The 16,567-nt window shown below is 40.2% G+C and overlaps 1 protein-coding gene across 1 annotated transcript in view; it reads left to right on the top strand.

Moving 5' to 3' along the window:
* The window catches only part of LOC123983452 (myosin-16), a 59,729-nt gene that overhangs the window by 22,437 nt on the left and 20,725 nt on the right, over window positions 1–16,567 (top strand). The window contains exons 4-7 of the mRNA XM_046069709.1: window positions 1,466–1,570; window positions 4,154–4,240; window positions 6,286–6,431; window positions 9,668–9,758. Of these exons, the coding sequence (XP_045925665.1) occupies window positions 1,466–1,570; window positions 4,154–4,240; window positions 6,286–6,431; window positions 9,668–9,758 (429 nt within the window). The remainder of the gene's footprint in view (window positions 1–1,465; window positions 1,571–4,153; window positions 4,241–6,285; window positions 6,432–9,667; window positions 9,759–16,567) is intronic.

Here is a 16,567-nt window from a genome sequence, read left to right as displayed (position 1 = left end):
ACACACCTACTACATGATACGCCTCAAAACGGATACAGTTTGGTTAGTTTTAGGGAAAAATCATCGTTCTCTGTATGCAGCCTAAAAGGAATACCTGCAGACATTACTCAATTAAACAATGTTTAATGTAGATTTTGTAGAACAGTCAATTTTGTCCCATAAAGTAACTAGCATTGGACTCAGTCACATATAATGTACAGAGCTCTTCGAACCTGAGATACAAATACAACGTTATCTATCAGAAAGTAGGTCTAACCATAAAGGCTTACATGTTATAGAGTCTTTCTTAGTTTGACTGATTTCTGTGTCATACGTTAAATTTTCAGGTCAAAGTTAAATGCCTTCCAGCTTATGATTCCATCTTGAACCATGGAATTTTGCCCTGATCCATGATGAAGCGCCCTGTCTTCTGTGTAGACACTCACAAGCTGAGGCTGCTCTGACATCGCCATTACAGCCCCTCACCAAACCCCTTTATCTGTTTCACTGAGGTGTATTAAAGGATTACGATGCTATCTGTGCTCAGGAATGCCACATGGATGTACTGTACTCACACAGCACTGCATGCGAAGAGGGAAGAGGAGCTGTAAGTGGTGTTGATTTAGCCTCTGCAAATTCACACTGATTAATTTGATCTGGGTCACAATGTTAAGAAGATGATCATCTAGCTATGTGATATAAGGTCTTCTTGGCTAACTGGTCTCCCAGGTGGTAAAGATACTGTAAGAAAGAACTGTGGGAGGACTCCACTACAATGGATGCAACATGACCAGACCTGTTTGATTGCAGAGTTGACACAAGGCTTTGAAAAAAATGACGTGACGGTGTCTAATATTTGTGGTATGCTGTCATAACTGTCATTATGACCGGACATGATGTGTCTGATTCAAAAAACTACAGTTTAAAGCGGAATCAGCTCACCTGTCTGTTCTTGATTGCAAAACAGATCTTTGTTGTCCTTTCTGAATAGGCATAGAAATTGACACCACCGTATATCTACCCCAGTGTGCTAGCTCACATTTGCAGTCCAATGTGCCTACAGATTTTAAACTATCACCCTTCTCTCATTAGGTCCTCATGTCTTCATTGCAAGCCAGGATTCCGCATGCAAATAAAGCTTTGATGTCCATAAGAGAGAGGCAAAATAATGACATCTGTTTCTGTCATGAAAGGAGATAATTGTTTTACGGCGTGGCTGCAAAGTCAGAGCCTGCATATTGAAACTGCTGTATTCACAAGCCATCATGGCTGCTTGCCCAAGAGGAAAACATTAGGAACCACAGAAAGAAGGCAGAGGTAGATATGAACTAGATGCTAAATGCGGAGAGATGTTACTTAGCATGATTGGCTTGGGGATTCAGAATATATGCATTATCTATTGTGACAGAAAGTCACAGAATTTATGAATTCTTTAAAGTGGATTACTGTTTATGACCTCTCTCTCTTTCTTTCTCTCTCTTTCTAGTCATCAGACAGTGAGGTTAGGAGGCTGTCAGAACAGCTTTTTCAGAAGGAGGAGGCGCTGCAGAAGCTCCAGAAAGAGAAAGATCATCTGGTGGAGCTGAGCCAGGTGAGAGTACAGTGAGTGATCAGGATATGGGTAGGATATTGCTGTTCAGTATGCAGCGAAACAGTGTTAAAGAGGTGGTATTATGCATATTTTCAGATTCAAAATATTATTTAGGGGTTGTACCAGAATAGGTTTACATGGTTTCATTTTTGTCATACTGCACATTGCTGCAGCTCCTCTTTTCACCCAGTGTGTTGAACGCTTTGTTTTAGCTGTGGAGTGATACATTTTGCCTCTACATGATCTTTGTTGGGAGTTGCACATGCGCAGTTCCTAGTTAAGGACTACTAGCCAATCAGAAGCAGAGGAGGGCGGGTCAGTGAGAAGCCAGTAAACATGGCTTCGGTTCAGGTGTATATGTTCCCCTTACCAGCTTAGCAACATGGACTGGAGCAAGAGTTTCAGAGTGAGTTATTAATCTGTAACAAAAGTATCTTTCATCCATAAAGTTTTAACTGAGCTCTGTCTCTACATCACAGTAACAACTTTTTGTACACTGACTGCCTGGAGGGTAGCTAGTGTTTGGAAGGGAGAGGAGAGCTGTGTGCTGCAGCCCAGTGTTTTTCCACCGGTGTTTTTGAGGGCGTGTCGGACTAGGCGAGCGTTATATGAGGCGCATTTAGCTTTCATCCCTGTGACGTCACAGGAATCAAAGGGAAGCGTCTGGACTACAAGCAAGCTATTTTCAAGCTCAGTTCAGAGCAGAGTTTTCTGTGGGAGATGGGAACTCCCTTTGGGCTGGACTTTTTCCACTTTGCAAACCTATTACATGCACAAAAAAAGTATGTGACTCAATAAAGGAGAGGGGAAAAGGCAAAAAGCATAATACCACCTCTTTAAAAGAAGCAGCCTGACTTTCAGTCGAGATATAACATCCAGTTATGCAAGCAATCGGAGACTTTCAAACTCCACGCCTTTATTTTGTAACATAGACCAGAAATTTGTAGTCTACAAGTCCAGGTTGAGATTACCCTGATGACAATGCAAGGATTATTTAAAAAATAATATTAATGCATTTCTGTCCTCATAACACATATGCAAAGCAGATTTTAAAAACATATTTTGGTGCCCTCCTCTTAAAAACATGAGTGCTGCTAGTGATCACAAATTTCATTCATTCAAACTTGCACAGTATATCAATGTGCTATTGTGATATGTGATATGGCGCATCTAATATTGAGATATTATAACATACACAAACAAGGTTGTCGGCTGTGAAAAACTTACATAAAAATAGCTAGCTACATTAGATGTGTTGAGTTCCATAAACCTAAAATGACAGTTATCTTTAATGACTCCAAAATTAGTTTAAAAGTATTATTACCCAAGGTATTACGCATTGTCTACTTACTAGCTTTTTATGCCGCTTTCAACTGCGTCTCCTCAGCAGATAGATTTTGCTTGGTTGTCATCATGTGACCTAAGTAATTAATTTTGGAGTTCCATACTTAATGTAGATATCCAGGACAACAGAGCAAACTATCCACTGATGCAGACAGCGAGATGTGTTTGAAAGTTCTGGAAACCGCTATAAGTAGCAGTATTTAAATTTTTGTTTTACATTTATTCATTTAGCTGATGCTTTTATCCCCTCAAAAAAGTTTCTTGCTCAGGGTGAACGGTGAATGTGCAACAACGGGGACTTGAACCCGGGTCTCTCACACCAAAGTCATCTTATCATGTGTCTTATACACTGCTCCATCCCCACCCATTACTATATTTACTGTTTCCAAAGTCATGAACTTTGACGATCTACTACTGTACTACTGTAATGTATACCATATAGTCAGCTTTCATTAAGATTTATGTCATGCTCATGTGAGCTGTAAACCACACAAATGCTTACACAGCATGTCATGCTGTTTGGCTTTATATGTGATTGTTTATTAGTGTAATCGATAGCCGTGTCCCATTTCTCAGAGGAGAGAGAGATACCTCACTTGCTGCTTGACTGGGAATGAAACATAACTTTAGGAAAATAGAAGCATATGGCCTGTGGACCTGCCAAACGTGGCACTCATGATAAATGTGCTCCGCATCAGACACACAGCACTCTCTTCTTTGAAAAGAGCAGAAACTTTGGAATCTAAAGAAATCTCTGCCCTCAACAACCTCATCATCTTCTATGGCAGCTAGAGGTCCTGGTCGCTAATTTCTCCCAGATGGTTTGTCCAACAGTAGCACTCTGCATTATTGTGCAATCTGTGGGAGCAGTTCAGCATAATGCCTCATTATCTCATTACTATTTGTTGAACATGTGTTAGGTTATGGATTTAGTCTGGAATACAAAGAGAAACCGACTTAGCATTACAAGAGCTGATTCAGTGAGTTCAGGCAAGGAGTCAGTGAGTTTAATGTCTCAACACTATTTTGTTCCCAGTTGATGGAAGGAAAGAGAGAAAATCTCTGATCAATCAGATCAAACGGGTGATGACTTCTGACATTTTCTGAGCAACCAAACAACTCTTATCTTTCCACGCACCAATGTGGCTGACAGATGGATGTGAGGCAATGCTACAGAGGATCAGTGATTTAGGGACACATGTGCAGCCCATGCTCAGAAATCTTGTTTCACCCCAACAGCAGGCCATTGAAGACCTGCAGAGCGAAGAGGAGAAGGTGAACCTGCTGACCAAAGAGAAAACCAAGCTACAGATGCAAGCTGAAGATGTAAGTTCATTTTCTGTATATTTACTGTATTGCTCATTATATATACACACACACACACACACACACACACACACACACACACACACACACTATATTTCTTTTTCTATTTTTACCTTAAATACAGTATCTATCAAAGTCAGTTTAGTTTTGGGAGTATTTGGGAATATTTGATATGTTTTCAATTTGACACATCCAATAACTCCATTTGCCAAATGTAAAGTGGCATTATGCCACTAAACACTGCTGCGCTTAATTTATCTCAACTTAATGCTGCACTAATTAATATTTTTTTGTTAACAAACAACAGAGTACTATAGTGTATAACAGTGTAATGTGACAGGGGAGGCTCCCCTGAGCCCCCCACAGAGAATTATCATCCAAATCTGCAGTTCTATGTTGCCTTTGTTCAGCTCTATGTTGTTTTGGTTTTACAGCCCGTAACTTTACTGTTTCGGTTCAGTCAAACTGCTCTCATCAACTTCGTCTCCAGCCACAGCAGACAGCTGTTTTGAGCAACAAACACTTTGATAAACCCACTGTACACAACAGCAGCACCAAACAGCTGACAGACAGTTAGAAACTAGCTGGTGAAAATTATTTAGCAGTTAAATTGAACTTACATTTATCAGGTGACTAGAAAGTCCCAAAAAATGCTAATGTTGCCTCATGATTGCTGGATGAGTACAGTTTGCTAACATGTTGATTGATTAATTTTAAATGGTCATGATGCTGTATATCAGTGTTGATTTTTCAGCTTGTTGTGCCAATTAGTGGCAAATACATCTATTAATGCAGATTTAAATTAACTGAAATCTGGGGTAGGCAGTTTATTTCCTTTGTTATTTGTTGAAATTCTCTTTACAAAACATTTCCCCTGAATGAAATGGCTGGCGTACCTGCATACACTCTGCTGGTACACCCACTGTGCATGAAAGTGTGTTTTGGGGGAGCGGCTTTGAAGAGAGGCCTGAAGGGAGGGGGTGAGAATTTTTGGGTAGGAAACTAAAAATCTAGCTCTGTGGTTGGAAACAATGCTGAGAGTGTTGGGACTGATCAAAAACACTGAAGTTGTGGGATGTAAATGCAGAAACATTATCTGAAAGACAACAAAACGCTCTATAGATGTTAGTGGAACTGCATAGTTGAATGATAATTCATTTATTTGTCATAACAAGCCAGCAAATTTAAATACATCCAGTCATTTGATTCATCGTTAATATAAAAATGTTGATTAGTGCAGCTTTAAAGGAGACCTATTATACTGCTTTTCCAGTCCTATATTGTAGTTCTGTGACTCCTGTATGGAAGCTTTGCATGATTCAAAAAACATTTTCTTATACTGATTCTTCATGTAGGCCTTCATTTCAGCCTCTGTCTGAAACAAGCTGTAGATGCTCCTGTCTCTTTAAGGCCCCCCTCTCAAAGCCCACTGTCTTCTGATTGGCCAAGACCTGAAGCATGTTGTTGCTGGGCAGAACAGGCAGACTGAGCGTTGCCAGCCGGTAGTGTGGGAGCACATGGCCAATATATAATGGATACATTCTACAATAAATAAGCAATTGATTAAACTTCCACACCACATATCAGAGGGAGACTATACTGACCATACTGGACCATATGATGTTTAATTAAAGGCCAGAATTGGACTAACAATTGGTGTAACATCCAAAAGAAACACATGTTGCACACATTTATACTGTAGATATATTAATGTCATGAACCAACTATTTGACAGTAATATGAGGAATGGAAACTTAAGGTTATTAGACTTAATTGTAACCCTGTTAGCCAATGTGCCTTGGCAAATCTGGGGAAACACTGAATCCACGTAAGTTTGTGTATAAAAATTTAATAAATGGTCAATACAACAGATTACCGGCATAAAATATTTTGCCCCCAACAATTATAGTTATATTATAATATTGGTAGCAGCTTTAGCCGTCAAAACAGTTAAACCCCACTTTCAGCTATACCCTTTACAGCTGTATTACACCGTGATCATTGTGTTTATGTCTTGTCCTGCCTGTGACGTTGTTTGCGTTCAGTTGGAGTACCGGCTGGAGCAGGAGTGTCGCCAGCGTTGTGAACTGGAGAAGAGCAGGAGGAAGCTGGAGGGTGATAGCAGATCCACACATGAGAGTCTGGGAGAGATGGAGAAGAATAGGAGTGCACTGGAAGACCTAATCAAAAGGTCAAAGAGATGCTATTATCATCAGTTTGAGCGCTACTGCACTGAACTAAGATGGTAAAAATGGCAAACATTGCCAAACATCAACATGTTAGTATGGTCATTTTACCGGGGAGCATAATTACTGTTAGCATGTTCGCATGTTAACATTAGTATTCAGCCTCACAGAGCTACTAGCATGGCTGTAGACCACCTGAGCACGCCCCCAGTGCCGGAGGCAGCACGCTATCTTTAGAACCGTTGACTTACTTTTGCTGTTTTCTGGTGGCCGACCCGTATTAGCTACATAGACATCCATCAAGGAAAGGTCTGCTCAATCCGGATTGATTGATGCCCCCCACTGTGTTCCGTTCTCAAGTTGATGAATATTCACTGTTTTTATCAATATTTCAATGTTTTGGATTGAAGAACTATGCACATAGGCTAAAGGTTGAGGAGTAATTCCTGATTCATTTTGGGTTATGATGTTTTAGGTGTTTTTCCTGGAAAAAGGTGGCAGTTTCCATAACAGATTTGTGTTTAGTTTACTGAGCCATGTTACAGAATTTGTATTTTTCTATTTGAAGATCAAATCATTATTATTCTGTGGAATTCTCTAACTTGAAAAAAGACGAGTAAATCTTACCCTCCAGTCGGTGATCATAATGGAAAAACATCAACACAAACATTTTCAGAAAGGATACATTCAAGCCAACTGAAATGGGCTTTCAAGTTACCTCATAAACATTTATATCAGCCTACAAAAACAAATCAGGAATACACAAACACAGCAAAATGAGATTTACTCTACTGTCTGTAATGCTAGATAGTAAGTGAGCAGCTGTGATCTATTAACTCCAGTAAAGAGACAAACTGATGGACTTCAAAAAAGTTCTTGACATTTTGATATGATGCTCCTGTACTGGAGCAGAAGAGCTTGGACTGTGAGGCTATAATATGTAATAAACCTGCTCCACAGTCCAGTTATCTCCACTACCCCACCCCCTCAACACCCCCAGGCATTCCCTAACATCCCAACATGTTGCCATCTGCCCTCAGTAATACCAGAGTGAATGGAATAATTCACTGTACTTCACCTTGCAGCAACAATTAGGTGAAGACAAGAACCAACTTTCACACACACACACACACACACACACACACACACACACACACACACACACACACACACACACAGATCACTAAGCATTAATATCACCTTTATGAAGTTAAAACTTGTTCTCTTTGGCATCAATAATTGCGTGACCCTCTTTAACTGTGAACACTAATGAAGTGAGTGACTCACCTTGTTACTAAGGTGCTGTGTTTTCCAAACTGTTCATATTGGAAGATAATATGAAATCTGTCACTCAGTTTGACTCAATGAAGCTTTGTTGGCGTCATGTTTTGATCAAAGAACTTGTTGCTTAGCCTATATAGAACAGAAATAAGGTGTAATGAATAATTGATTGTGGAAAAAAGCTAATTCTGTGCATTACATAGAATTAAAGAGAGAAAGAAATGGCATACATCAAAGCACCTTGCAAGTCTTGCTGTATCACATAAAGGCAGTATTAAAAAAATATTTTGTATTCAATCACTAGCTGTATTTCCATAAACATTTTTTTTTTTAATGTGCATTTTGAAGTATCGCATTAGAAAAGGTTGATGGAAACAAACAAGCGAATTTTTCAAGAAAAAATTTGGAAAAACGGTTTTACGCTCGCTTGAGGTGGTTTTTGCCTTTGTCGATAAGAGTTATTGCGCTAATTGGGAGATGGAAACACTTTTTGGAAATTACTGACATAACTAGCTTGCCGTAGCCTGGTTTATTCGCTCCAGACCAGCTGATGGAAACGCACCGCTTTCGCATTTCCTTTTTTTTTTTTGCGACGTTTCAAAAGTCCACTTAAAATTCGCATGACAGAAACATGGCTACGGGTGGCAGCAGCCTGTAAGATACTGTAAGTGGGAACTATCCCTGTTGTTCTCCAGTTGTGACACCGCCACCTCTCACACACCATTTGCTAAATATCACACAAGCATTGTGGCTCTTTCCATAAGAGTCCTGTCACGTCTTAATACCCATTACACAACATTTAGGTAAAGTCATTACTTCCTTAACAGCTCCATAAAACCAGCAATGTTACATATTCCATGTCTTTTTGCCAGTTCTGCCACAGTTTTGGAGATTTGACAGGCTTAATAAACTGGAACGACTATGGGAAGGAAAGGCTGAAGGAAAGACGGAATCTTTTTTGTAAATGAAGGGGACGATGGATGAATTAAAAGAGCTGACAAGAATTGAACCTAATGAAAAAGAATAGAATCCCAACTTAAAAATCACTATAGAATATGCTTTTTATAGTCCACATCCTGGATATGTGGGTTGAGAAGAAGTCTGGTACACTATGCACTACTTAATACAGGAAAGACGGAAACACATTACTGCTTGCAAACAGCTATCACCCTACACCCTTAAAACAAGGTCTACCAAGATGTCAGAATTTCGGACTCCTCAGAGGATTTTATGAAAACAAAGGTTTGTAGAACAGGGTTGTCCAAATGATTGTGTGGAGGAAGCCTATCATATGGCCTTAATGAATTATTACAAAAGAATTCCCCACAGAAAAACACTCCATCGTGTTTGGTACTACCTACACCAACTGCAATAAACTGGGTTTGATAAATTAAAAAACACTGGCACATATTATCATCAGAGCCAGCAATATCCATGGATTTGAAAGAACCACCAGTAATAGTCAATCGAAGAGGATGCAGTCGCTAAAGGCAGTCTTCTACATGCTGATGTAAAATCAGTGAACAAAAGGACACAGAGAAATGACAAATGAGATTACCCAATAGCAGTACATCACTTAGGTTCTAGGGTGACTGCCAGAGAGAGGTGGTAACAGTGATGAATAACACAGGAGAAGTATGCTGGATATTGTATTTGCAGACTTTATCTCCCAAAGGATTGAACAATGAAATATAGGTAGAGCATGATCTATTTAAGATCAGTGTATTTCTCTTTATATTATATCGTTTGTAAAATAAATAAATAATACTATAAATCAAAGCCTACAGTGAAGGTTGTCTACATATCTTCCTTGGGTCACATATAAATACATTTTAATTCTATACTCAGTTAAAATTCATTGTTATGTAATTTGGATTAGGCTAGTTGAACTTGACTTACAAACTGACTTTTTGCCAGCGGTAAAATTAATGTATTGTTTAATATCCGTTTCTCTCTGAAGGAGGGACCTGGAGATCAGCAGTACCAGCTCCAAACTGGAAGCAGAAGAGGCCCTCAACATTGGACTGCAGAGGAAGAGCAAGGAGCTGCAGGTCAGTGTAGTACACTAAACACAGTGTGTAGTACTCACACACCAAGGACAAAAAATATGTTCACACAGAAATATGGTGGGGACTCACCTCCAATTTCGGAACAAAAGCCTGTCCTATTTAACTTTAGAGGTGGCTTTTGGTTAAAATAGGGTTCGTCATATAGTGGTTATGGTTAAGGCCCCATCCACACTACTCGAATACACTCTCCGTCCAAACCAGCATTTTAGCTGCGTACCAGAGTTGATCGTCTATATTAAAACGACTGAAACTGCACATCTAGTGGCTGTTCACATTAACGTGCAGGTGTAAACATGGTCTATTCCGTGGCAAAAGAATAAAGAAATACTATAAAGACACACCAATTTTTTTTGTCATGGACCAATAACGAGCTGGAACTGTTACTGAATGTAACGCGGGAGTTAAAAGTGACACAGAAAACACACTGGGAGTCGTCGCAAAGTAAACAGCAACATGCAGAGTACAAGTGTAGGCTGTAAGTGTTATTTGCTAGGTACAAAATATTTTAATAAAAATACCAAATCAAAAACTCTGTCAGTAGCATTGTGTTTCTGCTTTGCATGACTTATGAGCCCCAATCAGAGAGCCAAACATGAGCGTCTGCGTCAGCGTTTCTAAAGTCCCCTACCCTGGAGTTTTAAGAGAAAAAACGCGGCAGCATTTTCAAACTTTTCCGTTTTTGGTCTTCATTTTTGCTGTTTTAGTCTGGACGGGAGGTGCTAACGTAGCAAAAGGTCTCCATTTTAAAACGAAAGCGCGGTCGTGTGGATGGGGCCTAAGACTAAGGCAAGTCTCCAGGGGAATAATGGCCAATTTGTGTGAACCCCAGGAAGACTACCAACAACCCATTGGGTCAATCGCCATTGTTTTCACCATTGCGTTAGATAGTGACTGAAATTATTACTGTAAAGGTTGCTCTCCAAACCACTGGTGTAAGGCAAGTTTAAGTGCAAGTTAATTTAATGCAAGTAAGGACCAAAGAAGACGAAGACAATGATAGGTTAGTCCGTCTCCCAATACTCTCCTTCCTTGTCCCCTTTGTTTACTTTCCTCAGCCAGCCAAGTGTACCATGAGATGTACCGTGCATTGGATAGACACACAGTACATGTTAGCAGGACTCTTGTTAGTTGAATCTGTTTGTAGAATGCACAAAGTCCTTCCTGTTTTGGTTGATAGCCATCAACTAGGCATCAGGACTGGTATGTGCCTTCCATCTGCAGCCTTTAATTTGAGAGACGTGATGAACGTTTTCAAAGAGCTGCACGGTAAAACACATCCCATCCAAGATGGGTGCCTTGATGAAATCTTTCTCAACCTGCAGCTGCCTTTTAAGATGAATCATTGCAAATCATTAGTAGAGCCGGAGCATTTATGGATACGCTTTGAGGATAGTTTATATTGGACGCAACAGCTCCATGGAAGACATTTCATTTTTTCTTTAAAAAACAATTTGATAATATATGGCAGGGGATAGGTTTCCTGAAAGACATGCAGGGAGCTCAGCTGTAGCTTACGGAAAAGTGGTGACATACATTCCTGCCTTTCAACAGAGCTGCTGGGCTCTGCTCCGTGATTGGAGCAGTCACTTCACAGCTCCATGCATGGTTAAAACACACCGCCTACATCCAAACTGATAACCATCTCGTGCTTCCTTCTGATGGTGTGACTAGGAGCAGTTGGGGCTAGCTGCAGTCAGCAGATATTCTTTCTGCTGTCACAGTTGTTAAGACTCTGAACATCTTCAGACGTGTGGTTCTCTGTATCTTTTCTCTGACATGTGTTGTGTTGGTGTCTGCATTAATAAATTAATGGAAAAACATGGCACAGGTGGCATGTTTAGTGGGTTTCAGCATTAATTCCACTATGAGTTTCATGATTGAGGGGGCAGCTGCCTGTACTCCAGCAAATCAGAATCGCAGCTCCAAAAACTGACGAGAGACAGATTTTAAAAGCAAGGTCAAAATTGAAGCAGCAGAGGCCGAGATACCCGGATTTTTACACCCTTGTGTGGGTCAAGCGCCAAAAAAAACCCCAATCCTAAATTTCCAACTCAAGGGCTCCTTATTTAAACCCTCCCTGACATCATCTGCGTTAGTCATTCTTGGGAAAGCTTGTCCAGAGCCTCAGAAGACACTGCTCAACTATTTGCCCTGGCCGTTTAGTATTTCTCATGAGGAGTAAATTGAACTTCATGTGTAACATCGGTGGTGTCCCTTTTAAAAATGAATGTGTCAAAAAGTGCAGCTTTACCCCCTCTGGGAAAATGTGGCAAAGTTATAGCTGATAAAAAAAAAAAACCCATTCAATTGAATAGAGCTCTGCAGTGAATACGGTATACAGTTTGTGTATCATATAATTTGTGATTGAATGAAACTGTCACAGTTGTTAGGGGTTGAGCAGGTTGGAGGACCCAAATGCAGGACACAAGGCTGACAGGTTCAGTTCAGTGGTTTATATGTTTTTTTATGGTTTTAGTCCAAACAAAACAAGTAATCCAAATGAACAGGCAGAGGGCAACACACAAGACAGCGCAGGAATAGCTACAAACACTGCAATGACCAGACAAAGACTTAACAGAAACACCAGGCATATATACACAGGGACTAACGAGCAGGGCGGGAGCAACACAGGTGTCAGAGATCAAGGTTAACAAGGCAGGCAGGCAGAGTGATAACTGGGGGAACAGACGGAACACTTGACTGGCAGACATGGAGCAAAATAAATAACCAACACAGACAGAACACATCTTACAAAATACCAGACAGGAATCTAACTTCAGACAATAACAGAAACCCATGTAAACAGACAAACACCGACCAACTATAACACAGGGATCATAACAGACAAAACCTAAACGAGAACACAGAACTAGAACACAGAGTACAGAGCAGACTAAACCAAAATGATGCAGAGAAAGAACTAGAAGCAAATACTAAGACATGAAGTAAGGCACAGGACTAGGAACAAAGACATGGAACCAAAACCCAGACTCCCCAACAAGACACACAGACAGGATCATGACAGAAACCTCCAAAGGTGGTTTGAATTTCACTGGACATTCTTTGCAGACATAAAAAAATATGACCCTCCAGCATTTTACCTAGGTTTCAACAATTACCATTATAAATTCATCTTCCAATTATTTGGTTTGATTGGTCGTTTGGTCTTTTAAAATGGGAAAAATGTGAGTCACTAATTCTTAAATTCTTATTTGGGCCGACCAACACTCCAAAGCCCAAGGAGAATCAGTTTATTATCATATAAGAAAAAGAAAAGCTGAGAATCCTCACAGAAGCTGGAACCTGTGAACTTTTGGCAATTTTGCTCGAAAAGTAACCACTGATCGATTATTGATCGATTGTCAAAATAGTTGCAGCTTTAATTTCAAGCTTTGTCAAGTTTAAGCCATGCTAGCAATGTGACTGTAGTCACTGCAATGCGTTTGGTCAGTAAGTCCACCACTTTAGTCCAGACTGAAATATCTTAACAACTATTAGAAGGATTGCCATGAAATTGTGTATTATGGTTCCCAGACAAAGTATGCTAAGAACCTTGGCAATCCACTGACCATCATCAGGTCAAACTATCAGTTTGTCCGGTACTTTAGTTTATGACCAAATACCTGCAACATTACTGACATTCCCATCAGCCTCAGGTCTATTTTGTGTTTAGTGCCCATTAGCAATTATTAGCATGCTAACATGCTAGTGGAGATGGTGAATATGGTCAAAAATGTTGAACACCAGCATTTTAACCTTGTTATTGTGTATGTAACTGTATGTACTTCACCACGACTGCTAAGGATTTAAAACAAACCTTTTCATCCATCGTACAAGTTAGTTCTCCACACTCAACCGTGCAAAATGATGTGAAGTCACAGTACCGGTGCAGATTATAAATAGATATTGAACAATGCTGCAGTTTGTAGTCTTCTCCACACTGATGCGACACGCTCCGTCCGTGTTTCTATTGGCCGACTTTGTGAATTTTCAGGGTGAACTCTGAAAAGGAAACGCATGCTTGAATGCATCAGTTGAAGTGATTACAGTTGTTGTATCAGTTGTATCAGTTGAAGTGATTACAGACAGAGCAAATTTTGAGTGCCATGTTATCAAGTTTATAGTCTTGTTGTCTATCACCTCATTATTAATTCACGTCAGATTATGTAAATCGGTTACAATCCAGAACTAGAAACCATTATACAGCAGTAGTGTTTTGCTGACTGTGGCAGAACTGAACACTAGAGGCATCATAATTTCATTAAATCCTAAACTTGATTTATGCTTGGTTGCTCAACACTCACTCAGAATTGTGTTTCTCTACAAAGTTTTGCATCTCATTTATTTGCTGATGAAAGTTAGAGAAAGATAGTAAATCATGTTGAGTTATCACAGAGTTAGCCTTTTCTGGCTGTTATGGATCTCTCTCTCACATTTTGACTTGCCACAGCAGGAAAAACACAGCTGCAGCTAACGTTACCGATGGATCTGTTCCATTGAGATGTTCCAGAAAATCATGCCAGAGATTTAGCCTACCAGCGCCCTGTCAGTGAACCCTAAATGGATTGTTGCCATTATTGTTCATCATTTTAGTTACACCTGTGTTTCACAAGTAATTCTGCCATGAGAAAGGTGTCTAGGTCCCTGATTGACAAACAGTTATGTAGATGGATGGCATAAATTAAGGTATTATTTTAGTTCTTTTGCCAATCTTGTTAAAAGATGTAAAAATATGTTTGTGACTGTGACAGTACCCTGTGAAAACCTCTTCAGTCACAATTATTTTTTGTGGAGAGACAGCTGTCAACCATCCAAGCATTAATCAAGCTTTACTATGAACCACTTCAACTGTAGAGAAAATATGTTATGTTTTGATTTACATTCAATTATATTGTCACTGTAGACTATTTTGAAGCCAGTACCTTTGTGGTGATACTACTGTACAGCCCCACAGGTTAGCAATTGGACCTTCACTGAGCCACGCACCGAAAACGCAGCTGGCCAATAAAAGTGCAGGATAAGACTCGCTGTAACTGAGGTCCGACACTTTCATGGATGGGTTTCATTGACTCTAATGCAAAAGGAGTAATTTTCTAGCTTTTCTTTGCTGCATTTTTCCAAGATAAGGTCAAACGCTGTTCCTGGGGCACTTGTAATAATTTTATTTATGTCTTCTTGTTGCGCCTCTTCTTCTGGATTGGTTTAATGGCACGTGACTGGAGAATTAGCGCTACCAGATTATCTCAACAAACCAACCCCTAAATTTGTAACAACAGTAGTGGATGTAAACATGCATTAATTCGCATTTCCTTTAGCAGATTTTCTCAAAATTCTGTTAAAATTTGGATGGAAACCTAGTGACTCACTTGACTGCCACTACCACCCTTTGCTACGGTTGCTATATGCCCCACAAAATAACTTAGTTAGCTAATTATATGCTAACTCTTGGCCTTGGAAGCAAGGCTTGGTTACAATAGGTGCTAATCTCGTTAGCCGGGCATGCTAACATTAGCATCTAACATTAGAATCAGTGTGTGTTTTTGGTTTCGGAAAGATAAACAAAAAAGGACATGACCCTCAAAATTACAAATGCTTCAACATGTGGAGGACTCCAAAGCTTGACGGAGCGATCAGTGACTGTGACTGGTATATTGACTAAAACCACTGTGGCCTTTTCAGTGGAACTAAAGCGTGCCACCTAACTGAACCTCAAATTACAACAAAACTAAGGAAAAAGTAATTGCAGTAGTGGCCACACAGATTATAAATAAGGCATTTCTGGTGTGTGCAGTGGAAAAACACCACAGCAATAACCACCAAAGATGTTGCCATTTAAAACCTCTTCAAGATTACACTTTTGAAAAGTTTTGCAGCACATAATCTTTGTATAATTGAGCTCAGGACAGCATTATTTGTTTGGATTATGTTGGTTTTAGTGCACTATTTACTCTGGGGTTTTGTCTGAGTAGACTGACTGTGAAGTTTATACTGAGGCTTATTCCTGTCAATCTCACTGTGTCATCCAGATAGAATCAAGCCAGTCTGAGAGCTTTTATCTGTGTCACTGGTGCATGTTGCAGATAATGTGTTTTGTCTGCGTCTGTCCCTTCGATGGAGCGAATGAGGTGAGCGGCTGCTGAGAGTGAGACAGAAAGAGGGGCTGGGCGAGAAACATCGGGAGACAGTGATTTGGAAGTTCAGGTAGTGCTTCTTTGCTCTGCAGATGCCTGAGGTTTCATCCAGAGGTTTGTAAAGAGAAAAATAAAGAGCGCCTTTGTCTCTGATTGGAGGAGTGTAAGGCGATCCGTGTGTCTTTGAGGTTGGGCATGTTTACTGTAGCTTTGGCATTCTCCCTATCTCACAATGAGGCCATTATATGTGTGTCCGCCTGCATGTGTGTTGACTTTTCTGCTCCTCCTGCTGATAAAGATGCAGGTGGACGGGCAAGCCAGCTGACTGCACGGCCCACCTCTTCTGTCGCCCACTCACGTCTGGTTTTGACGCAAAGGTCACATGAATACGTCGACAAACTTGAGTGGACTCAAAGAGATAGCTTTGTCTGTCTAAATGATGACGCCGCCTCTCCCTCTCTAGTGTGCTGTAATTTAAAGCAGTTGGCTTGAAAGGGATGTAATGGGGGTTGCAGGCCTGCAGTACAACAGCCTCTTGCTCTTAGTGGTTTTATTACATGGTCGTAAAGCAGTTAATCAACAGTGCTGTACAGGGTCATTATGACCCGAGAAGATAATGGTCAGTCTAGAAAGCTGTTAATAAGCATTTTTTTTTTTTTT

The sequence above is a fragment of the Micropterus dolomieu genome, linkage group LG14 (genome assembly GCF_021292245.1).
Source record: "Micropterus dolomieu isolate WLL.071019.BEF.003 ecotype Adirondacks linkage group LG14, ASM2129224v1, whole genome shotgun sequence".
Classification (NCBI taxonomy): domain Eukaryota; kingdom Metazoa; phylum Chordata; class Actinopteri; order Centrarchiformes; family Centrarchidae; genus Micropterus; species Micropterus dolomieu.
Note: the sequence above shows the minus strand (reverse complement) of the source record. Positions and strands in the feature narration are given on the sequence as shown.